Below are 26,895 nucleotides of genomic sequence, written 5' to 3' on the forward strand. Positions count from 1 at the left end.
ACGGTATAAGCGACATAAAAGCTGCGCGCGAGTGCTAGCCGGTTGTTTACGTAGCAGCTCGCGAGGGAACACTTACGCTCGCACAATACACTTTCAAAATGGAGGTATCCAAAGCTCCCCAAAATCAAGACAATCTGTCTTCTTCGCCGCCAGACAAGGTAAGTGGCTAAGTTTAATCAGAATATGTTAAATATTTATTTATATACTAGGCACGTGATTTATTGATTATTAACAATAAAACATTTTTTACCACGTAAATCTACGATTTTAAAGATTTCAGCAGCGAACGTTTTACTTTTTGGGTAGATCAACCCTTTTATTGCGGTGACCCGTCAGCCAGCAGATTGCGGAAGAACATAAATGAAACAATAACGTAACTCCAGACATATATAACTGCATGGTGTTGTTTCTATATTCACTGACACTAAGTATCCAACTTTTACTGAGCTACACGTTATGAATTAACTTATATCGATCGATACTAAAAATTCAGCCATAATTAAGTTATGATCCACAAAACTACTTATAATATCAGCTCAGACAGCTCCGCGACTCATATAAATGTTGTGAATTATAATCGAGCAACTCCCAGCGTTCAATCTATTTTCTCTTTTTTTCGGTATGTAAATAAATCCGTAAATAATCATTTAGAAGCATAATGATAAAGCATATTACCATAAATTTCAGTCATTATCATCTATGAATTCAAGAAGATTAGAGATTATCCTAGTTAGTTGAGAGTTGAAAACCCAAAATAAGCAAGCATACTGTACAATTGAACATAGCTACTTAAGGCCCCGTGATTTAACGTTTTTCTCTCACTCCCACTGAGCGTAAGTATGAGCGAGATGGCTGTGCGACTTTTGAATAAAAAAATGTAAGTTAAAAAAAACTGCTAAGAGCATGTCGCGCCATGCTCAGTTTAGGGTTCCGTTATTATCATTCTGTCGATATTTATTACAAGTATTAGTGAGTATACCTTCACAGCGCTATGCACGTCTTTTTACTAAGAACAGAAGACTTTTTGCAATACCCCGAAAACGGGTGGACCGATCATTTTCGCTATAGTTTTTATTGAAAATATTAATAAAGTTTTTGTTTTATGATTCTTTTCATATTTTTGGATACATGATTCAAAAGTTCGAGGGGGCGGCACATATTTTATTACTTCTGCAGCGATTATTTCCGAAAAAATCACATTATCAAAAAAACGGTTGTTGGAGACCCTTATTCGTTTTGATAGACCTACGGCCCTATTCGAAGAATAATATACGATAACGATAAGTTCAACAGCTGTAGCATGGTCGCATTTTTATCACTTGTCACTATGCCTATCACTTTCGCACTTACATATTCGCTAGAAAGTGACAGGCAAAGTGACAAGTGATAAAAATGCGACCGTACTGCAGCCGCTGTTTTAGATAAGTTCTCATTTTGAATATTTTGATAGGGTTTGTATGTCGTATAATTGACCGAAGCAGCTCGATTCGGGCAACCAATGTCACTTTGACGTTAGAAATATCGTAGATATATCTTATTGGGATCGCAGCGGAATAAAAATAAACGTCAATGTCGTTTAGTTATCGATCTTTTAAAGATCTTAACCGTGTCTTAATCATTCTTCGAGTCGGGCCGCTATTCAACGATACACATCATGGGCTAAAAGCGAAAAAAATGTATCATGAAAACATTATTTACGTATTCATGCCAAATTGCAAGCATTAACGATCACGGAGGAAAGCCGCGGACGAAAAGACAGACATTGCGAACGGATAAGGGTTTCTAGTTCACTACGGAACCCTAAAAAAGTAATCGTGAGTTCGATTAAAAATAAAATTGCGCATTTTTATGAGCAGTTTTCATATTTTTTAGCTTTCGTGAAAAATTTGTTAAATTTTGAAGGTATGTGTTCGTGTTTTTTTCAATCGAGCGATAGTCTGGAAATCAGGTTTCGAGTCGATGAACTTACTACAGATTGCTAATTAAAATTTTGACAACCTAAAAAAGCGGACTCGCCCTGTGCGAGTCGGACTCGCCCATGAAGGGTTCCGTACCATTTATGACGTATTAAAAAAAACTACTTACTAGATCTCGTTCAAACCAATTTTCGGTGGAAGTTTGCATAGTAATGTACATCATATATTTTTTTTAGTTTTATCATTCTCTTATTTTAGAAGTTACAGGGGGGGGGGGCACACATTTTACCACTTTGGAAGTGTCTCTCGCGCAAACTATTCAGTTTAGAAAAAAATGATATTAGAAATCTCAATATCATTTTTGAAAATCTATCACATTTGGGGTATCTATCCCACATGTATGGATTTGAAGAAATTTTTTTTTTGAGTTTCAGTTCTAAGTATGGGGAACCCCCAAAATTTATTGTTTTTGTTTTCTATTTTTGTGTGAAAACCTTAATGCGGTTCGTAGAATACATCTACTTACCAAGTTTGAACAGTATAGTTCTTATAGTTTCGGAAAAAAGTGGCTGTGACATAAACGGACAGACAGATGGACATGACGAATCTATAAGGGTTCCGTTTTTTGCCATTTGACTACGGAACCCTAATATAAGGGTTCCGTTTTTTGCCATTTTTATACAAAATTTCATCGAAATCGTTAGCCATTTCCGAGATCAAGTATACGAGTATACATATATCTTATACCTTTAAACGAGCAACTCTTGTATATTTATATATATATTTATTTCGGGGATCTCGGAAACGGCTCTAACGATTTCGATGAAGTCAGTCTAGGTCTTATCTCAGGGAAAACGCGCATTTCTGAGTTTTTGTATGTATTAAAGGTATAAGGTAAAATAAGATACGAGTAGAACTAGAACTTGATAGGTAATTTATTTTCTCTCTAGTTTTGTATCGAGATATTTGAGTAAAACGTAAAATATGAACATATATTATTATTTATGATAACTACCCACGAAATAAACTTACATTCCAAATTTCATCATTGACATCCTATATTATAGTCCTCCTCATCGTTTTCGATGACGGCGACCCCAAATAAACACATTATGGACGTTGTCTAGCATGAGCCCTAATGTGGCTTAGAACTTGCTCTTAAATACTCTATTGCACGCGTGACAATAAAGTTGGCCAGCTGCGTTGAACGTGTACACGTAGGAGGACTTAGGTCTCTCTTTACGTAACTGGCGTTTTATGTCTAGACTAGTGAGGCGGTTATCTTCGAATGTTTTGACATCTTATATTAATTAATTCATAACGCACAGTCCGTCTGATAAAATATGCCCACTATTTTTAACCGACTTCAAGATTTCAAAAGAGGAGGTTATCAATTCGGTTGTATGTTTTTTTTTAATTTTTGTTACTCCATAACTCCGTCATTTCTGAACCGATTTTGAAAATTATTTTTTTGGTTGAATCTATATATATACAGATTGGTCCCGTTTTTTCAAAACTCATTTTTGATGATGAGATCCATGAGGAATCGAGGGAATCTTCAAATGTGAAAGGCATACATATAGTGATTTTTGTATTTTCTGTAACAAATCAAGCATTTACATTTAAAAAAGTGACATTTGATGAAGTGGAACTGCTGATGATGATCAGAATGGAACTCTTCAACGACGCATAGTACACGTTTGGCGATTTCTCCTCTTCGCTGTGTTTGTTAAGTAAATTAAATTTTCAAAACAAATTTTTGTCAAGTTCCAGTTCTGACGATGGGGTCCATGAGGAATCGAGGGAACTCTTTAAATATGAAAGGCATACATATAGTGATTTTTGTATTTTCGTTGACAAATCAAGCATTTACATTTAAGAAAAGTGACATTTGATGAAGTGGAACTGCTGATTATGATCAGAATGGAACTCTTCGACGACGCATAGTACACGTTTGGCGATTTTTCCTCTTCGCTGTGATTGTTAAGTATATTAGATTTTCAAGACAAATTTTTGACAAGTTCGAGTTCTGACGATGGGGTCCATGAGGACTCGAGGGAACTCCTTAAATATTAAAGGCATATATGAAGGCAGTTGATGAAGCGGTGTCAGCCCTTAACTCATCTGTTCTTAAGCTTTTTGACATTCATGCGCCTATACGCACAGTAGGGTTGAAGAGGCCTCCGGCGCCGTGGATCACGTGAGAGGTGCGTATTGTGATGACACGGCGAGATAACAACCCATTGGTTGACTGGTACAGAATGCCTAAGGCATTAAGTCTCTCTTTGCCAAGCAGTTAGGTTTTCAAGGCACATTTTTATATTTCTATCCTATTTAGTTTTTTTTTAATAATTATCTGGTGCTTTATTTCATGCCTGGTGTGAAATAATTTATTTTAAATACAGTCGAATACCCTATTGCGGGTATCTTACCAGTCAACCATAGGGCAAATCTGAAATGTGTCAAGGTGGGTGCAGTGGCAAAAAAAAACATGTTACCTCCTTTTCCACATAATTAGGCGTAGGATGCTGTCTTTTTAATTTCATTGTATGAAATCTAAAATCTAAAATAATCGTTCTTTCACCGGTCTCCCTCAATGAAGTCGGTTTTTTTAGTACTATATAAAAAGGCTATATAAAAACACGTTATTTAATATATGTGACACTCGTTATTATATTTTGGGAATAGATAGGTATGTAATAATTTTGATCCGGTATTCTGAATACTTACATTCATGAACCTACTCAGAATATAATGTGCCAATGCCAATTTGATTCCTCATCGTCATCTACTTAGCCGCTCACGATTCGTTATTTCCAAAACAAGTATAATTCTGTACCCCTAGTGTAAATTTATTCGATAGCGAAACGTGACGTACGTGTTTGCGTTAAGTCTCATTCTGTATGGGATTTTGAGTTTCCATAACGTCCCGCTTGGCGCACTGTTCCTAAATCCCATACAAAATGATACTTAACGCAAACGCGTACGTCACGTCATTTACACTAAAGGTTCTGTACCCCTAGTGTAAATTTAATCGACATCATAACGTGACGAACGCGTTTGCGTTAACTGTCATTTTGTATAGGATTTTAAGTTTCCAAAACGTCCCGCTTGGCGCGCTCGTTCTAAATCCAATACAAAATGAGACTAAACGCAAACGCGTACGTCACGTTTCAAAATCGAATTTATTTACACTAGGGGTACAGATTTGTCAAAATATATGTTCAAAATAAAATGGAATGGACGGCCATTTTACAGACTGCAAAAGGTAAAGTGTTCTGTCTAATCAGCACTCGTGCTAGAAATATTTACAATAACTTTGACCTTAGTACATATACTTTTTACAGTTATCTCAAATTGACTGAATATATGAATATAAACACAACAAATTGATGCAAAACATTATGTTATTACTTTGTTTTTGTATAATTATTGACATGGGTAATTAACTAAAGTTAAACATATCTTTTTTTCCTCTTGATGTGTTGATATTGTTAACTGAGTTATACCTGTATGTTGATTTAAACTAACATTTATTCACAAGAGTTGCAACTTGGCAAGAGTGATTTTTATGTTATGTCATACATTATATATTGCATATCTAGTAATGTAATACAATCATTAATCACAAGTCTATTAATAATCACTACTATGGTTTTACCACTGCAATCAGTCATAGCAGGGCAGCTTGTGGCGAGCTGTTGCTGTGGGAGTAGCAACCTCACGTACCCGAGTGCTCTTGGGGAGGGTAAGGAGGGTGGGTGGGACAGGATTCTCTGCCTCTGGCTTGCCTTAGCCGGCCGGCCAGAGTGGAGTCGTTAGAGCTTTAAACTCCAGGGGTGGAAGTGAAAAATTGCATAAGATGCGAGTTGGCACAGTGGCTGCTCACAGCCGATGAATAGAAAGCGGCGTACACCTCTCAACACCCCTGAGCCGCTCACACCGGTTTTGTCTTTGAGCCATCCTAGATGTCGCTTTTTGTGGGGGCCCATCTTGTGGGGGCGAGTCACCGTCTGCCGGAAATAAAATTTAATACCGTTTTATTAGGCAGGCGTCCGGTTTTTTAACCCATAGCCCAGTCCATCGCTTTCACCTGATAGCCCAGAACATTTTAGATTCCATCAACTCTCAAATAGTCCTTAGACCCTGGCAGGTGCTGCCTCTGCGTGCGTCCCATGACACGGGCAAGGGCAGCATCTGCTCGGTGTACCCCTTACATTTCATTACAGTGTCAAAAGAGCCTCTACATGTTAGCTTTGGCTCCGCGCAGGCCTCCCAAAGATCCGGAACACCATTGTTCCGTGATGGGAAAGACTACTTTGAAATAATAGATTGTTAGCCAAGGGTTTAAAGACACCCATTTCTGTCGAGGCAGGTAGTTTGACCAATAGTCTGAAATGGTGCCTTTCTCCCGAGTTAAACACTACTTTTCGTTTCGAATACGAGGAAAGTAAAATATTTTAGTAGTATTTCTTGAGGGTATTTTCAATATTTAGGTAAAAATATCAGTATTTATGGGATGGAGAGTTAATTACCAGAATGGAAGTTGGACAAAATATCCATTTAAAACCAAAATTTTAATTTCTTATCGTAAAAAAACGTACTCAGAAAGTACAGTGCTCTAGAAACGTATCATTTTCTGCACACTTTTGAGAACAACAACGACCCGCTTTCAGAGCATGAGTATGAGTGAATATATAAAAAATCACTTAATTACACTCACATTACTTACACTGGTATGTAAATAAACATTTACAACACAGGCTTAAACTTCAACTGTCAGGACTAAAATATTTATTTTACAATTATTTCAAATATCTTCAGTCTTCAGCTGTCTAAGCAATAAATGCATAAAAAACAATACCTATTAGACTACCCAAAGGTTGTCTGGAAGAAATCACTTTTTAGCGATAAGACCGCTTGTTCTACCATAGTTCAAGTTATATGCTTAAAATGTTGTAAGTAATGTTTCAATTGTTATTGGTGAGCAAAAAAGAATATTTGTATTGTATTGTAATATATTGTATATGATACTTCATTCCGCTACATAAAGAATTTACGGAGCCCGAATCCCATGTATGTTACGCGACAGAACTGACAGCTTTACTTAGTAGTGGCGCTACTACATATTTTCTTATTTAATTGTGTATGTGTTTGAGGTAACGAGGGGGGTAAGTGAAATTTTGCAAACGAGGTCTGTAGATGCACGATAGCCGCAGGCTGAAGTGCATTAAAGATCGGAATTTGCAATATTCTTATCCCTCGAGTTACATCCAATATTTTTCATCACACATGCGAAGAAAGAACTAAATATTAAGTGAAATAATTTCAAACATTCGTCCGCCATATTGTCATTATTTGACAGCATAGGCATCGATCGAAGGCACAGACCTATCCGGCATTCAGCTACGATTGAAAATTCTGTAAAAATATTTGTCAAATTAAATATTTTTAAAGTCAACAATAAAAATGAATTATAAACGTCATTGTTTCGTATGAATTAGTGACACAATAAAAAAAAGATATAGCTCCCTCGGGAGTTATAGTCTTTTATCATAATCCATAACTCCCGTTGAAAATAAGATCTTTTTCAAGCAAGTGTGATGAAATAGGTATTTGTACAACAAGAGAGCAAAGTTTGATATTTCTTCGAGTGCTTGTTTTGAGTCCCGTGCAAGCGAAAGATTCTATAATTTAGAATCTTGAGCGAAGTAAGGGACTCAAAAGCGCACGAGATGTAAATAACTTTGATCTCGTGTAGTACACAAAATTTTTCACATCAGTCAGCCATCAAAAAATACAACCTGAAAAAATGTTATCCAGACGGACGGATCACTATTTGACTCATGTTTTCTGAAGGTATTCTAACAATTAACTATAATTACCGCAATAAAACAAAACGAAAAAAATTTCAATAAAATAATCCGAAAATAATGAATTAACGAACATCAATTGACAGTTCAATCGACAACTTTTTTTTTGTAAAAAAAAACTTTGTAAGATCCGGTCCGAATTGCGGACACTACTATTTGTCAACTATAGTAGAGATCGTTAAAAGTAGTTAAATGGAATTATTTACTGCGTAACAATTGCGTAAATTTGTATAAGTTCATTGTTTTGATTGTATAATAAAATACGTAAAATATGGTGTATTTATTAAATTTTAAACTTTTATTTCATTAATTAATTATTACGAATGAAGACTCGTAGGGTGTTTTGGAACGATGCGGTCTGACTTATTTCGGGGGTCTATTATAAACCGTCAATATACCGTTGAATTACGTATGCACTTGTTTGTCTCTTTCTTTTTGCTAATGACGTTAAAGGGATAAAGACAATAGAATCCAAATATTTCGAACTTGTATTAGGCCCCGCACGTTGAAATGACATTCGAATCTAAAGGTCACTTGAATGTTATTTTGTCTCACTCGGTGAGCAAAATGCGATTTTGCTCACTGTTTTTAAGCAGCAAATTACCCTTGTTCGAGCTGCTGACGTGAAAATGTATTATTACTCGTATTTAGAATTTAGATCTGAGAGTTTGTACCTAAATGCCCTTTTATCTACCACGAGTAAGAACTGGTATGTTATATAGTATAAGTAATATGTCGTCAATGCTCTGAATTAAACACAGAGAGTGATCGGGGTCGGAGGTTATCTCGTTACTAATTCTTGATGTAACCTGAATTCATTATTTTATAGGGTGATACGTTATACGTTATCAATGAGAAGTTTGTCATCTACGAATGATAGGCTGACATTAATCATTAAAAAAAAGAATATTTATATATACCTATATCAATAAACTTGATTTGTCCTACCTAAAAAAATATATATATATATATATATATATATATATATATGATAATTATTTATAACAACTATTTTGATTTCTGTTTTTAAGTAGTCACACTGCTATAGATCGTGTCATTCACGACGACGCGTGCCAGGTCAGGTTATTAAAGGTTATATTTGACAAATCTGCGCGTTATCGTGGATGACAAGAACTATAAGTATAAATTATAAACTGAAATAGATGTCATATATTAAAGAAAATAAGACTCACTTTTTGGGGTTCCGTACCAAAAAGGTACAAAAGGAACCCTTATGGTGCGACTCTGTCTGTCAGTCCGTCCGTCTGTCACAACGCTAAATATCTCGAGAACCACTTAAGCTATCGACTTGAAATTTGGAATAGTTATGAACAACGCTAACTCAGACACATTGAAAGTAAGTTTTTTTTTTAATAACTATGGGAAATGTCCAATATGAAGAGGGGCCAATATTTCAAAGTCTAGTCAAGTCGAGTGGGGTATCATTTGAAAGAACTCAAATTCACCATTACAAAATAATTGTTTATTATTTTTTAGTAGTGGAAATAAATTGATTTATGGAGGAAAATGCGAAACAAAATACCATTCTCCCCCCTTATCTCCGAAGTTTACCAAAGAAAAAATATTAATTTTTTACATAATATTAATATTACTATAAATTTTACAGGAAAAATATAATAAGACCTCTATCTTGGTAAATTTTTTATTCATTAACAAAAAACATTTCCGAATTCAGTTTGCAATTAAACCTACTATAAGAGCGTTTATTACTCTGGAAATTGCTATGAGATTACATTACACTTTTTTTCAAATAAAAGATCAATTTTTGAAATCGATTCACATGATAGAGAATTATCCTCGAAAAACCAACATACGTACATTACATTGCGCAAATTAGTGAGACAATTTGCCGATAGATGGCGCTGTACACAATTATGTTTAGTATAGGTACTTATCAAAAGTCTTTCGCCTTTATAGCTACACGAGATAATTCTAAGTTTGTATAGAACCCTCGGTGCACGAATAAAACGAACTCGCACTTTTGGGTTAGCATTAATGCTGAGGCGGGACCATTTCGTGGTAAACTATTTATTTATTATATATGTTTCTTTCTTTTGTTATGTTGTTATACTTTTGTATGTCATAGTTTATCACGAATAAATGCTATGATTTCTGATTTCACTTGATCGGTTTTTTAAATATATATATGACATCTATTTCAGTTTATATAAAAAATAGTTTTTCACCACACCAACTGGTAAAGGCCCTCTTGATTGTTCAAAAACTAATGAGAAAATTGCATTTTATCCACATGTGGGGCAATGTAATCAGATTCAAATTTTAAGTGGTTTCCTTATGTTAGCTGGTGAAATTAACTTTTAAATTATGATTGTGAATGATACATTTTTTATTACGTTCATTTGGATTTGATTTGGTTTGATTTCTTTGGTATTTCATAATTAGTATTTTCCTCGCGTTGGTGTGGTGAAAAATTTTGTGTTTAACGCGGAGGGAAAGTTTGTTTAACCCTCGTGCCTTAAAACCCTCGCAACGCGCAAGATTCCACTTCTCGAACCACTCGCTTCGCTCGTGGTTCAATTTTGGAATCTTTCGCTTGCTCGGGTATCAATATTAGCACGAGCGGTTAAACAACAACTTTGCCCCCTTGTAAAACAAATAACTGTTTCCATGTTCGAATAATTATTCGTTTCGGTAACAAGTTTTAAAATTTGGTGTACTAATTTGGCATCCATGAGGCAATTTTAATACCCATCCGCACTTGTACTTATTGATACATTTTTTTCCAGCCAAAATTGATGCACGGTGGAAACTACATAAAGGAGGGTCGTGATTCCGCGAAATCTACGTGGTTATTGTTTTCGGCTGAATCACCCGACCAAGCTGGTTGCTTGGCCAAGTTTTTAAGCATTTTTTCTTCACATGGGGTGAACCTCAGCCATATTGAGTCCCGGTCTTCGGCCAGGCGCCCGGGGTACGAGTTCATGGTGGAGTGTGAACATGGCACCGGCGATTTTGGGGCTGCCTTAGAAGACCTCAAAAAGAACGTTGGATACCTTAACATCATTTCCAGAAATTACAAGGACAATAGATGTAAGTTAATATTTTTACTAGAGATATTTTAACTAGGTAGGTAGGTAGAGAGATATCCAAATATTGTGTTAAGTAATATTCAATAACCGGGGAAATGGTAGACGTCTCATCGCACATTTTTAGGTAATACCTATCTAAAGTATTTTATAACGTCCATTTCTACAAGCTATTATTTAACTTGCATTGTTTGTATCCAGGTATGTTCGAGTCAAACTTTGCAAGCTAAATTAGACCGAATTCCCATTATTCGATTGTGCTGAAACTTCACATACATATTATATGTCAGTTGGGTGGCCATATAGATAGGAACTCTGTAATAAAACAACGCAACCTAATTGTGTTAGCGTTTGATTCGATGAGTATTGTTGCCTGTTGGGATAAAAGCTTGTATCAAAAATAACATTTTGGACAAAAATCTTACTATTTTTGATTATTAGTAGTTGAGCAGCGAGACTTTGCATACAATATTCGAGACATCGCAAACTATATACAGAGTACAAAGAATTCAGTTGATCAATCAAATTCCGCAATGTAACACATGGAAGTTCTTGATCTATTTCGGGTAATTTTCACACCCCAATTCTAATACAAACATATACCTACATACAACATCAACTAAAAACATGGTTCTTGTGTGGGTATAGGTACCTGTTGTTAGTTGTAATAATGGCAATAATCCTACACCTTGAGTAAATTTTACCCAGTACAGGTATAAGGTTCAGTTCCCAGGCTGATGTATGTACTTATTAGTAGGTAACTGCCATTTGTATGTTTGTTACAGCTGCCGTGCCGTGGTTTCCCAGACGTATTCGTGACTTGGACAGATTCGCCAACCAAATTCTTTCGTACGGCTCGGAGTTAGACGCAGATCACCCAGGCTTTACGGACCCCGAGTACCGCGCGCGGCGCAAGTACTTCGCAGACATCGCTTACAACTACCGGCACGGTCAGCCGCTACCGCACGTCAACTACAGCCCGCAGGAGATCGCCACTTGGGGCGTGGTATTCAGGAAGCTCACTGAGCTCTATCCGACGCATGCTTGCAAGGAGCACAACCACGTGTTTCCTTTGCTGATTGAGAACTGCGGATATAGAGAAGATAACATTCCTCAATTGGAGGATGTATCTAATTTCCTAAAAGGTTAGTAATTAAGATAATAAAGAAACGTGTTTTTTATTGTAAATACTATAAAGTGGAGTTCAATAGAAATTATGAATAATGTAAACAAACTAATTTACCTTTATTATTTTGTAATCTCGCATATTTTAAGAACAGCCTTGATGCTGACAACAGTTTATGTACTTAATCTTTTATTTATATTTTTTATTAAGATATCTATTAATAATCAATAATAGAGTTATATGTTAAATCCTAATAAAATCACTGTTCGTTTGCCTGTTCCGTGACAAAAGCCTGGTAGTTCTGTCATAACGCTTTGTACCCGCAGACTGCACCGGCTTCACCCTGCGGCCAGTGGCGGGGCTGCTGTCGTCGCGCGACTTCCTCGCGGGGCTGGCGTTCCGCGTGTTTCACAGCACGCAGTACATCCGCCACCACTCGCGGCCACTCTACACGCCGGAGCCCGACGTCTGCCACGAGTTGCTCGGTCACGCCCCGCTATTTGCTGATCCTGCCTTCGCTCAGTTCTCGCAAGAAATCGGCTTGGCCTCTCTCGGAGCTCCAGATGACTTCATCGAGCGATTAGCCACCGTTAGTTAAATAGGTTTTATGATCTTTCTTGGACATTTTTGTACTTCCTGAGAGACAAACTCAGATTATATTATGTATGTATATTCGTAAAAAAATTTTTGTTTGTAGTCGGTCGTTGAGATTATATTGAAATAGGTGTACAATAATATTTACAGTGCTTCTGGTTTACCGTGGAGTTCGGTCTGTGCCGACAAGAAGGCAAGCTAAAGGCGTTCGGGGCAGGGCTGTTGTCGTCGTTTGGCGAGTTGCAGTACTGCTTGTCGGGCAAGCCGGAGCTGCGCGACTTCGAGCCCGAGGTCACCGGCGAGGAAAAGTACCCCATCACGGAGTACCAGCCCGTCTACTTTGTAGCTAACAGCTTCGAAGATGCCAAGGAAAAAATGATGTAAGTTAACTATAGGTATCGTATTTATCGAGATATATCCATCCCACCAAAAACATTTTCATGTAAAATGTTGCTAAGACGAAACCATAAGGGTAGTAGTGTAATTTTTTTTTATCAGATCTCATGTAGAGTCAAGCGCAAGCTTCTAACTCTACAAGCCCTAACTTCACAAACTCTACCTCTTAGTCAAAATCATGTGGCTTGGCCGTTTCGCTACCATCACAGATGGGCGTAAGGTGAAAAATGTATTCACTTTTCCTTACTTTTTAGGGTTCTGTACCAAAAAGGTACAAAAAGAACCCTTACTCAATTGCTACTCTGTCCGTCCGTCCGTCCTGTCACAACGCTAAATATCTCGAGAACCACTTAAGTTATCGATTTGAAATTTGGAAAAGTTATGAACAACGCTAACCCAGACACATTGAAAGTATATTTTGTTATTCTATTTTTAATACTATGAGTAATGCTCAATATGAAGAGGGGGCTAAATTTCATAGTCTAGTGACAAGTGGTATTACATTTTAAGGCTCAAATTGACCATTCCAAAACAATTTGTTGAGGAAAATGTGAAAAAATCTGACCTTTATCTTGGTAAGTTTTTTTTTAACAAACAAAAACCTTTTCCGAATTCAGTTTAACCAACTATAAGTGTGTTTATTACACTGAACATTGCTATGAGATTACATTAAAGACACCTTTTTTCAAATAAAGGATCAATTTTTGAAATCGGTTCACATGATACAGAATTATCTTCGAAAAACCAACATACGTGCTTTACATCGCACAAATTAGTAAGACAATTTGCCGATAGATGGTACTGTATCCAATTATACTTAGTATAGGTACTTCTTTTTTTTTGTTATAAGTAGGTACAATAGTTCTTGTAGTAACGAATCTGCCAAGCTACATATTTTTACTAAGGGGTAGTGTTTGTGAAATTAGGGCTTGTAGAGTTAGAAGCTTAGCTCAGCATGAGTTCTGGTAACTTTTTCATAGTGCGACCCTTATCTTATGATTTCGTTTTGGCAACATTTTACATGAAAATGTGTTTGGTGGGATTTCACTTCTTTTTGTAATTCCTTCCCCTAATTTAAAGGGTAGGGGGTGATGTACTAAAAATCCTGAAATACGTATTTTATTATTTATAACAAGGAGTCCCTATATACATATTCAGACTCTAGCATCAAAATTTGGGGAACCCTCATTCCCTAGTTTAAGGGGTTCGGGGGTAAAAGTTTTAGATTTTTTTGTTGTATTTGTACTAATACTAGCTTAAATACCAAATATCAGCTTTCTACGACTTTAGGCACTACCGTAAATATATACTGTTACTTTAAAACCCGGATTTTAATGAAATGAGATTTCCCTAGTTAAAACTAGTTTTCCATATCGCTTCAGTGAAAACGCGTTTTCTCTACCCTAGTTTAAACTAGTTTTCCGTAAGGCCTCGGTAAAGACTAGTTTTAACTGGGATTGTGTCAATAATTTACAGTATTCTAGCGCAATATAAGACAATTTTGACCTGGTTTGTCAATTTATTATTTCAGTTGTTACGTTGAGGTGTGATTTTAGTGTGTGAGCTCCATCTTTAGTATCCTTTATCTTAATATAATGTTTCTAGAGATATTATAAGATGAAGGAGAACGAAAAAATCATATAATAATATGATAAATGACTAAAATTACAACGTTTTTGTTTACAGTAAATACGCGTCCACGATTCCACGTGATTTCGGAGTCCGATACAACCCGTACACGCAGAGCATAGACATCCTGGACTCGGTGCGGCAGATGAAGGACCTGCTGCGCGGCATCCACCAGGACATGGAAATGTTGCTTAATACTATGGAAAAGTTATAAGTGCTCTTTGTATAATTTAAGATTAGCGTTACGTATAGCTATTTAATTATCAGAATTGTATAGTTAATGTTTTGTATGAAGTAATGTAAGGTTTAAATAAAACCGGCCAAGAGTATGTCGGGCCATGCTCAGTGTAGGGTTCCGTAGTTACTCTTCCGTCACAATAAGATTGTTAACCAAGGTATAAAACGGTACCTTTCACATACGGTAAATTTGCATAATCAGTACCCTAAAAAAATTAAATTTTTAGATTTTATTGTACGACTTTGTCGGCTTTATTGATTTATATGCCAAATTTCATCTTTCTAGCACTAACGACCACGGAGCAAAGCCTCGGACAGACAGACTGACGGACATGGCGAAACTATAAGCGTTCCTAGTTGACTACGGAACCCTAAAAAGGAAGAAATGGTTAAGCGTCAATAGTTTACACGTATAGATAAAAGACTGTAAATACTATACTTGAGTATGTTTATTCCTATGAAACTATGAAAAGAAGTCTTCATCTACCCGCTGGTTATATTTACTTATATACCTACTTACGTATTACGTCATTATCTTGTGAATGTGTGAAAACGTACAGTATATTTATAAAAAATCTTGCCATTCCAAAATAGGGTTGCAATGGCTCCTTCCGTTTTAAAATCGGGGCAAGTACTAAGTATAGCGTACCTATAGATAGTGCTCAACTGCATTAAGTTTAAGTATGCAGAGACCTAGGGATATTAGGGGTATTTCAAAAAGTATTTAATTTTTTATCAACATAATTATATTCAATAAATTTGTACAAGATTAAGTCTTAAAGTACCTAGTACTCATCAAGCATGTAATCTTACCACGACGAAAAGTTGAATCGCGTTCACATAACAAACTATAGACGACGTTATACATTGACGTTTTTTGATAAATGACTAAGTATCATTAGCTATTTACATAATTTAAACATTAGGTAATAATAAAGTTGTTCTATGATATTCGATGGACAATACAACTTACAATAGTAGATATAATTGACACCTAGAACTAGAATTGCAGACTAATCAGTTAGTGGATTTACTTGTAAGTATAATTAAGGAACATATATAAATAACTCGGAAACTAGAACGATGGCATTGGCACTTGGTTATTACTGAGCAAGGCTAATTCGCAAAAAATACTTTGATGGAGCATTAGGGTTTGTTAATCTAAGTCCCTATATTTAGATCAAGATCTGTTTTATAAAACAGGTAGTTATCTTGTAAGAATGTATGTCATATTATGGGATACTGTTGTAAGTAATGACTTTAGTGACCATTACATGAGTAATAAATAAAAATATTTTATATTTTAAGTCATGTTTCATTTATCATGGTACGAGTATGCAAAATGTTTAAAAGTGAACTTAGTGAATATTATTTTTTAAAGACTTTAATGTGACCACGATCAAGCTTGAAATTTATTTAAAATAATATGTTAAACTGAGGGTATTAGGTGATAGAATTTCGGTATAAATATCTTTAAGCAAGTATAATATCAAATTAAATTATGTAGGTATTTGTACCTACTTATATGAAATAGTTCACTGGACAAAACTTAGGTTTTGGCACAAATATTGGATCTTTTACATAAGTTTGTAGAAGTGAAAAAGTACTAATTCTAGTAATTTAATTATTTGAAGGTTAGGTATAGTATATGTACTTATGACATTCAAAATAAATCCTATTTTAGGAGCTAATAATTCAAAGGCAAACAATAGAGGATTTGACAGCAAACGTAAGTATCACAGTTACTAAAAATAAATAAATAAATAAGTATAACTTTTTACAATAATTTAGAAATAGTTACTTTGATTAGGCCTTATTTTTATACATTCACTTAAACACTATTAATTTACATTAATTCTCTAAGTATCTAGTATTGGTAGTTTATATTCCCCCTCACAAAAGTAGCCAACCTCGAAACCAAAGCTGTAAATTCGGACTCTAAACATATTACTCGTTTACAGATACCTAATGGTTTAAATTATATTAAACTTCACTCTGCATACAATGGATCGACGAATCTTCCGAGAGCTCATCCATCGAAGAATCCGTAAACGAAGTGCCGTCTGTAACATCAAAAACAGTTTACGCTTCAGTAAGTTGTCTACCGCCATAATATAAATTTAATTTAAAATCTACTTTAAATGGAATACACGTAAACACGTTACCTATCGGGACAAAAGGGGGCTTGTTCTGGAAGGAGTATGTGAGGTGCAGGTTGATCGGCCGGCCAAACCCCACCGGGTCCGTGTCCCGCGACATCACTGCGGACAAAATACACCAACCTGAGAACGAGTCAAACACTTTTTTTTAATTTATAATTAAACATGTCATATGTATAAAGTACTAAAGTCGCAGTGCCAACATTTCGCTTAACTACACAAATAACATTCGCTGGAGCTGTATTATCCCTCTTAGCGGCATAGGCGGGATGAGCCGAGAAAGTTCGCTGCGCTACAAGTTTGCGTACTGTAATCGGTCAGGCGAGCAATAATACTAACGCTGATTTTGTTTCCCTTTTCCAGTGTGCTGATGCTTCTTTTGGCGCGCGCGGCTGTTCTGAAACCAGACCTGCGTGACGCGCTTGCTGAGCCCCGTCACCTGCGCGATGCGCTCCAAGTCCTGCCCATCAGGGTTCGAATCCAGTTGGAAGTTCGCCTGGAGAACCTGCAGCTGCTCCTCAGTGAAAGTCGTCCGTACCCGCTTCGCTTTGCTTTTGTGATAACCTTCAGAGTCGCAACCATCTAAAGAAGAAATAAAGTAATTGATTATATATATATACACATACGAGTATATATAGTTCGTGTCATCCACGATGACGTGCAGATTTGTCAAATCTAACGTTTAATGACATGACAATACGAGTCAAGGCACACTGAAAGGGACGTGAATGACACGATCTATAAATTTAAGAAGAATAAAATGGGTCCCCCTTTTTGAATGTTCATGCAAAGTGACCAGTTTTCATTGCTTTCGAGTGTAGTTGACAATCGTCAATTTAAGAAATGTCTATGTAACTAATTCTTGCACCGAGGTTTATAATGTTGTCCCTATGTATGTTCATTTTTGCGACACGCTCTAATTTTTTGTTTCACGGTATAATAATACTCGTATTAGTAGCGGATATGTATGTCTATTACTTTGAATGTATATCGTTGCTGTAGTACAGGCAGGTTATTTAAGCAGATTCTTCTAGCCATATAATGTAATTGAGAGTCAATATGTATCAGTGTATCACCGTCCGAGGATATGGAGCCGCCATCGAGTGTCTCGAGGTAGTGCGGCTTGCAGAGCACGCGGTCCTCGTGCAGTGCGAACTGCTCGCCGGTAGACAGCTGCCGGCCGCACGCGTCGCACGCGAAGCACGCCAGGTGGTACACCTGCTCGCGCGCCTTGCGCACCCAGTCCGACGACGAGATGCCCCGACAGCACTTGGAGCACTTCGCGCCGAAACTCCTACGCAAACAGACCAGGGCTACTTCAAAACATGCTACAACTACTATTTCAGTAGACACATTTCAGGTTTTTAAAGGGTCGGCAACGGGTATGTAACACCTTTGGAGTTGCAGGCGTTCATAGGCTAGGCTATCACTGCTTACCATCAGGCGGGCTGTATGTTTGTTTGCCACCGACGTAGAATAAAAAAAACACGCATAAGAATACTAAATTTTTCCACAAGCTTTTATTTTTACTTATAGTAGGATTTTTCTGACCACTTGTAAAATATTACAGATTAGTTTCGATCGGTTCCAGAGAAGTTTTATTTTTAATTTTGCTACTTTTATTCAAGACCTTTATATATTGTACATTTCGGACCCATAAAGTCCCCTTCTTATGGCTTCTGAAATAAACATCTAAACAAATATTTACAAAAACATTAACATCTGTTAATTGAGAGGCTAATATGGACAAATCTTAAATATTAATTTAAAAGGATAAATATGTTATTCCCCAGAAGGGGCTATTAGTGAAAGTAGTAAATTCAAAGTAAAAATAACTACGGCTCTATTTTATGAATTATGACTTTAAGGGCCACATTAGTTGTCAAGCGGACCCCATCAGGCTCCCATGAGCCGTGGCAAAAATGCCGGGACACCGCGAGGAAGAAGAAGGGCCACCTCAAACTAGCGTCTTTTAAGCGTCGGCGTTTAGTCAGCGCTATGGAAAATGGCGTCACTACGCAGTTGCGCCAACGTGGCGCCAACATTGCGTCGAGCAGCCATAGTGTTGACTAGACGCCGACGCTCGAGAGACGCTAGTGTAGGGTAGCTCTAAAGTGCGTGTTCAGAATTTTTGAGAACCGGTACATGTCGCAACCCAGCCCTACAGGTTACATGTGTACACATAGTACATTCATTGTACCTACAGCAGTTATAATTTTAATAATTACACTACTTTCATAGAGTAGATAGTTAATAACATTATCACATAGAAACTCAGTGCAATAACCGCACAAAGGTAGTAAAATTTATTAGTGCTTTTTGCCTGCAAAACAAGACCATGGAATTTATATTTTAGTAACTACGTGTCACCCATCTTACCCGCAACTTTGCAATGTGGGATTGGGGACCATTTCGGGTCTCCTTCTCTCGTTTTAATACTTTTATATCTCCAGGAAAAATAAAAATTCGAATAAGAGCTTGTGTCAAAGGTTATTTTGAGGAAATAAATTTCTAAATTAAACATAAGTTTATATTTTGCTGTTCCTGATAGTTAAAATATAACAATAAAATAGCGAATAACATACGAAATAAATTATTACAAGTTATAACATTAATAGCTACAAATCCGAGAATTAAACTAACGAAACTAAACTTTCTAACCTTCAGGAACAGAAAGGACAGGTTAGCAATCCTACTCCCAAATTTAACGATAACAATCGCATAGGCTAAGCGAGGTAAATAATAAAATGTGTACATAACGTTTTTTATCGTAATTTAAAATATAGCGAGGCAGAGACAAGGGTGAATTGCAAGAAAATTGTACATAGTTAAGGACCGGGAGGAGGAAGTAATTGATTCCATTGTGTTAGGACATTTAACTTTGTAAATTGTATTATATTCTATTCATTGTACTTAATACATATACGTTTATAGCATACGCTAACACAATTTCATGCATGTAACTTAAATACATATAAACTGCGTAATGGTCGCAATATAATGAAATCAATTAACTTAAGACTAATTTGCAAGTTTTTAACTATGTACATTTTTTTGCAATTCACCCTCAAACGCATAATTTGAGAATTTATGATTACTAGGCACCAATTGATGTAAAACATTTACATAAAAAATCCTGTAACAAATCTTAAAAATACATGTATTAATCAGTTTTTGTCATCATAATCACATCTTGTATGCTTACTTCTATTTATTTTCCTAGTTCATGATAAATCAATAAACACGTCACAGCAGATTTGCAGGATAAGTGACTTCCATGTCCAGACTAATATCACGGAAATGAGTATAAAAGTACCTCAGTAAACATTAAAACAAGAATGGTACTCGTAAAACGCACGACGGACCTTATCATTTGCTGGCTGCTCAACTCACCTGATTTCCATTCCAGAGACCTTTGTAATTAATTAAAGATAAAGGTAAAGTTTAATTAAAATTAAAAACAATTATGATGGCTGAGATACGCGTCATACTTGTGAACGGGTGCTGTTTGTGGAGACCGGTCTGTTTAAGCTTACACGAGCTACATGTTATGATAAGTATGTAACTTTACTATTGAGTGGAATTAACGTGAGACACTTCATTTGGTTCTTGTCTGATTTAATTTTTTGTCTTTTTATTATTTATATAAGAATTCAAGCCTCTACATCTCTAAGGATAATTTAATATATATATTGTTAATATATTTTATCTCTGACACTTAGAGACTTATACATCTCTAAAGAATTTTAGTATTTGTTGGTTTTATTTATTTATCATAGTTTTTTTTTTGTATTTTGACATTTGGAGACAGTATACATCTCTAATAAAGTATATATTATTTCATCGATTCCATATACGTAATTGTTTTTTGTAATTTATTGTTTGTAAAAATGGACATGTAAAAGTGCTCCTGTGGCCTATTTGCTGAATAAATGTTTGATATTTGATACTTTCGGATTTCTTACGGAATTTCGACGGAGAAAAGCTTTTTTGTGTATTTAAATATATTTTAAGCACCGGTTCGGAAACTACGTAAGTATGTATTTAAAAAGTGAAGCAAGTGTCACTTCACTGCGTTTACGGTGCGTTAGCGATTATTGAGTTACTGTGTGGATCTCTACCTATATAAAACGTGAGGCATGACATGAATCGTGTCCCTACCCGTGCGTTTACAGTGCGTCGGCGTTTATTGAGCACCGTTGTGGATAGAACGCGTTAAAAACGTAACGCATATGTGGCACAATCACTGCGTTGGTTGCATTTTGTCATAAATAATGTAAACATACCAATTTACGTTAATTTATTCGTAATCTCACATTGTGGACAATCATGATTTTATCAACAGTTATAAACTTAAACTTTTTATTGATATCAATTAAGTGAAAATTTTACAAAAACTACATAATAATTAGACTAACTATATATACCTTAAAATAAATTAATAGTTTAAAAACACTAGAAAATCACGCTTTTATAAATGCACGTAAAAACCAAAAAGGCTTCATCATCAGACCTTGAAACCTAATCGTGGTCAAAGTTACATTACAAGACTTTTCTAACAAATCCAAACACAGCTATGATACGATGTTCCATCATGAGTTCAGTTCCAGTTCATATCTTCCGGCTCCATCATCAGATCAGTTAGACAGTACCATATTATTGTATTGTCATCAGAACTACATACAGCTGCCAATTTTCATGACGCTACGATCTTTTGAAGATGGTTAAATTAATTGATTTTGCTTTATGTTGAAGAACTTTATTTAGATGAAGTGCAAAGTCGCGTGTTTTACGAATATTTATTAAGTTGGCCAGTTCTTATTATCGGGTTCTTATCAGCGTCGGTGGCTTAAAGCCACTTTTGCATTAGGAAATGCAGTATATGTTTAGAAAGAGCATCACGGGCCTGCGCCCGCGCCGCGCCGCTATCGCTGCTTATTAACATTTTGTCGCCGTCTGATTCAATTAACAGTAGTCCTTGCATAATAATTAACCAAGTGACAGATTAACAAGTTTTAACACTCTGCCGTAATGAAGATGTTGCGTATCACCGCAATGACCGATAAATACTGGAGGTGTTGACTATTCATGATTCATGAAGGAGGTCTGTGTAACTTCCGTTATTTATTAATCCCTTATCCAGATTCCAGATAGTAAATCTGATGTAGAGTAGAGATTTCTCTAGGCTTTGTAATGTTTTCAAGTTGTCGGGGTCGGTCTTGCGACGTTGGCGGGGCGCGGACGCACCGGGCTGCGGCGGCCACGTTGCGCGTTGCGCCGGGCTCGGCCGCCGCGGGCGCCGCCGCCATAAATCCTCACTCGTTGATTGCTTTCTGTGGCGTGCGCTCGTCTCCCCCGCGCCTGCCTCACATTTTAATATCCATTCAAACCGACCATTCACTCGACAACATGATTTAAGTTATTTGTTTTAGATACAACCTCAATCGGAGATTCATTGGCATATTATACGAGCGTTTGTTTTAACAATTTCGACTCTTGCTCTAGGCACCACGCTGATGATGAGGAGCATTTAATGCATTCGGGCATAAACAATCTACTTTTGTTAATCAAGCATGGATCCTACAAGTAAATAAATGTCAACTTTAGATTTTTTTGCTTTTATGCAAATTTAAACTAAATTCCATGTTGACGTGTAAAGGTGCCCTTGTGCCGTATTTGCTGAATAAAAGTTGAAGTTTGACAGTGAGAGATAACACTGGTACCTGTTAACCTGATCAATAGATATATCTCTAATTATGCTTCCCGTTAGACGTATTGGATTGCTTATCGTAAAGTTTTAATAGAAGATTTATGATTAAAGGGGGATTATTCCGTAGCGTGCTGATCTGGTGATTGTAAATACCTATTATAATACATATTTCCATACATAATACCGTTGTCATTGCTCTTGGTTCACTCTGTATAATTTGGTAGCAATATCACACAATATTCGATAGATTTATCCGCGTCTACCGCTGAACTCGTTTACCGGGCGGGAAGCGCTTAAACTCCCTGGGGACTTTTTCAACGTACATTCACTTGACGGATTTGTTACACATCGTTGCAACAAGGCAATAATGCTGTGACCCGCACATACACAATTTCTTTTACATATTCTTGTTTAAAAAAATCTGCTGTGATGGGCTCGTGGTTCTACGGTGAATAAAAAAAGCGGCCAAGTGCGAGTCGGACTCACCCATGAAGGGTTCCGTACCATTTATGACGTATTAAAAAAAAAACTACTTACTAGATCTGGTTCAAACCAATTTTCGGTGGAAGTTTGCATGGCAATGTATATCATATATTTTTTTTAGATTTTTCATTCTGTTATTTTAGAAGTTACAGGGGGGGACACACATTTTACCACTTTGGAAGTGTCTCTCGCGCAAACTATTCAGTTTAGAAAAAATTATATTAGTAACCTCAATATCATTTTTAAAGACCTATCCATAAATACATATGGGTTTGATGGATTGATACACGTATGGGTTTGATGAAAAAAGATTTTTTGAGTTTCAGTTCTAAGTATGGGGAACCCCCAAAATTTATTGTTTTTTTTTCTATTTTTGTGTAAACATCTTAATGCGGTTCATAGAATACATCTACTTACCAAGTTTGAACAGTATAGCTCTTATAGTTTCGGAAAAAAGTGGCTGTGACATAATCGGACAGACACACGGACATGACGAATCTATAAGGGTTCCGTTTTTTGCCATTTGGCTACGGAACCCTAAAAATCATTACACCGTAAGTAGTTTTTAATATTTAAATTACAGATGTAAACAAAAATGTTGTAACCCACAAAAAACGCTGTTATTCATCGGCTTGTCACTTACAGCATTTTTGTTTTCCCTATTTTTAGAAGTATGTTATTAACAGCATTTCTTTGGGGCTTAATGACTACGACGCACTGTATATATACGCTGTGTGTGTGTTCTCACGATAATTTAAAGGATACCTATCTTTTTTCTACTATCAGCAATTATGGGGTATTTTAAAAAGAAAATTTTGTCAGTACTTGATCAGTGCTACTACGATTTTAGTGACTGCTTAAGCGTTAGTCAATAGATTGAAGGGTTTACGGATACGTGTTTGTTATTCTTATGGATAATAGTAACTAAAATCATATTTTTGAACGATTGCATGTAAAATAAAATAATATTTTTTATTTTGTTTCTTCGAAATAGTTATGAAGAAGTTACGAAGAGATGTTAATGCTAGAAAAATAATTGAACACAATGTCTAAGCAAGTAAATGCAGGGGAGTGCGGAATAAATTAGCAAACGGTAATCCTTTTCACATGCTTCCGAAACCCTTTTCAAACTCTGAAAAAGGTGAAAAAATACTTAATCTTATAAATGACTATAAGTTAGGATTATAAAACACCACATTATAAAACACTAACGACACTTCTTATTGCATGATTACATCTGTTTATTGTGTCTTAATAATTTTCCGAACTTTTCTTTTAGTAAAAGTAAAGTACATTGATTAAATGAGATTTATTGACCAAAAACGTTGTAAACGGTCATAACTTGTCTACAGAAATTAAAAACGACTTTGAACTTGTTTTCTACATTTACTTCCATACTATTTTGTTGTGAGTTAGAACCTTCTTGCGAGAAATAAAACCACATGATGTTGTAACTTGTAACCCGCAAAAAAGTGCTTAAATTATTTTTTTTTATCAATGTACTGTTTTCGATTTAAGAAAAATTATTAATTTACGTATATTATCCAAAGGTAGTCAAAATTCCTTCTTCCGTTGAGTAGTTATGATATTTATATATATATATATATATATAAAGTTTTTTCGCTCTGGTGTAAAGATTTTATTTTGCGGGTTACATCATTATTGATTTCTTGCGACGACATGGGTTTGTAAGGCAAGATTTGGTGCGCAAATCACTAAGGCCGCCTTACTCCTCTCCTTATCAAGTTTTGGAAAGAAGCAATAAGTAAGTACTTTTTATCGACATTTCAGGAAAGGCTGTTTCTGTTTCACTCGATAGACTCAAACCAGTGTACATCTTATCTGATGAACCAGGTTGCTGTAGTGCTTTTCCAGTTCCCGGTGCTACAGCAGCACCCGCAATAGTTCCTCCTACTCCTCCCATCGCCGAACCTAGGAAGGGTCTGATAGTCAGGTTTGGTTCCCTTTACGTTCTCAACCCTAAAGGTCTGTATCTAGGTTTTTTATGGTACAGATTTCTTAGCAGCTCGGGGTCATGATTTCAAGTCTCATTGTTTAATATTCTGTGAATCGGTCTAAGGTTTGTGTTTATTTATGCGTCTAGAGATTAATTAAACCCGCTGAAGACATGGTGCATTTACATACGACATGGCGCGCGCATTTGCAACTACTGTGGTGTGGGCGAGGGACATCGCGTGAGAGCGAAATCCATTGCCGGCGAAAACTGATATTGGACTTTTGGATAATACCTTGAAATCATTATTAAACGAGATACGATGAACACCGGTACTATATACACAAGCGAACAAAAGAGTGCAATTAAAGAAGGTTAACAAGTTAGAGTTTAAGAGTGAATAGATGCTTTCGCGCCTCCGCCTCGGGTGTTTCTTGAACTAGCGACAATCAAACATCCTGTTAAAAACAAAAGGGTGTCGTCGTAGGCGGACCACTGACGCGTGGTAGCGGCTACCAGACAAAAAGGTGCGCTAAATAAACAATGAACAGATAATATATCAACAAAAGCAATTACGCGCGTTGCCGCCGGCGACCGTCGATTTACGTTCTGGCAACACCACTCGTTATGCGCGTTCCATAATATACAAATATCGTTATTGTGACATGGCTCACCTTTATCGAACCCTTAACCGGTCGCCATTTACTTTTCCTTAATTCCTTATATACCTATATAAATCAATACCTTGAATATATGTACAGTCACTAATTTAACCAATTCATTATAGGTATGTATAAAGACTCGGTGATCATAAAATTACAGGTCATTCATAGGTACTCAGTTTTAGATTTAAGTTTTGTCTTTTCTGTTCCCGAACGTTAAGAACATCGGTGAAATAAAATACTTACGGAATAAATCGCCCAATGTAACCTACTTCTTAAAATCACATGGTAATCAAATTTCACGATGATAGTATTTATTTAGTAAGGTAATTACAACAACAGTACACCTATATAAGCTAAATTACAAAAGTATCGTTAAATCAGTATACGGTTTGTCTCGATTCTCCATTCCGCAGTAGATTGTATTAACTTAAAATTAAATAAAACGTAACTGTTAATTACATAGGGACTTAAGTTATCTATCACCTGTTTATAACACAAGAACTAACATGCTTTGGTATATAAAAAACAAATATTTTATTTTTGCTGTATACGGGGTGAAAAGAATTTTGTAGGCCCTGGAAGGAAAGTGCTTTAAAACCTTAAGTTAGCTCATTTTACTTATTTCTCTTGCCTCGAATCGCCTATTGGTATCGGCTGCGCGATGGCAGCGCAGCCTAGCGTTGGCAACTTGGCAGGCGCTCAAGTATAATGAGCGCAATAAAATAAAGATTATTCCTAACATATTTTATAATGTAGTTTAATGCACGAAATCTATTCGTTTCTCATGTTAAACACATTTGGTGTTTAGCTTCATTGAAAATAGTAAGAATTATTTGTGTATTTAATATTCTTATATCAATATTCTTCGTTGATCATTCGTTACAAATTAAAGGAAAACAAAATATGTTTTATTATGCATTGTTAGCATTCCTCGTGATCGTCATCTAGGGAATACGTATAACGCTAATGCTATCAAATATAAAAACGTTGTTCTTTATATGGATTTTAAGCAGCAATTTTACACCTATATTACCATTATGTTATCTCGTTCCTCATCGTTCTCGGCCATACGCTTGACTTCACAG

At 36.1% G+C, this 26,895-nt stretch overlaps 2 protein-coding genes across 2 annotated transcripts in view; one reads left to right on the forward strand and one right to left on the reverse strand.

The window, feature by feature from the left end:
- The first annotated feature begins 12 nt into the window (after positions 1–12).
- On the forward strand, positions 13–16,146 carry LOC133518135 (protein henna). Its single transcript, XM_061851721.1, has 6 exons — positions 13–158; positions 10,558–10,861; positions 11,643–12,002; positions 12,310–12,572; positions 12,728–12,957; positions 14,660–16,146. The coding sequence occupies exons 1-6, from the start codon at positions 99–101 to the stop codon at positions 14,814–14,816; spliced, it is 1,374 nt and encodes a 457-aa protein (XP_061707705.1). The 5' UTR covers positions 13–98; the 3' UTR covers positions 14,817–16,146.
- A 632-nt stretch (positions 16,147–16,778) lies between these two features.
- Positions 16,779–26,895, reverse strand: part of LOC133518168 (LIM/homeobox protein Awh) — a 78,341-nt gene continuing 68,224 nt past the window's right edge. Inside the window, exons 3-6 of the mRNA XM_061851778.1 lie at positions 18,075–18,292; positions 17,338–17,580; positions 17,005–17,100; positions 16,779–16,902 (exon numbers count right to left, since the gene is read on the reverse strand). Of these exons, the coding sequence (XP_061707762.1) occupies positions 16,823–16,902; positions 17,005–17,100; positions 17,338–17,580; positions 18,075–18,292 (637 nt within the window). The 3' untranslated portion in view covers positions 16,779–16,822. The remainder of the gene's footprint in view (positions 16,903–17,004; positions 17,101–17,337; positions 17,581–18,074; positions 18,293–26,895) is intronic.

The sequence above is a fragment of the Cydia pomonella genome, chromosome 1 (assembly GCF_033807575.1).
Source record: "Cydia pomonella isolate Wapato2018A chromosome 1, ilCydPomo1, whole genome shotgun sequence".
Taxonomy (NCBI): domain Eukaryota; kingdom Metazoa; phylum Arthropoda; class Insecta; order Lepidoptera; family Tortricidae; genus Cydia; species Cydia pomonella.

Coding starts and splice junctions, on each gene's coding strand:
- LOC133518135 (XM_061851721.1), top strand. CDS start 99: ATGGAGGTATCCAAAGCTCCCCAAAATCAAGACAATCTGTCTTCTTCG. Junction 12,003..12,309: donor TGTATCTAATTTCCTAAAAG/GTTAGTAATTAA, acceptor TTGTACCCGCAG/ACTGCACCGGCTTCACCCTG. Junction 12,958..14,659: donor GATGCCAAGGAAAAAATGAT/GTAAGTTAACTA, acceptor TTTTGTTTACAG/TAAATACGCGTCCACGATTC.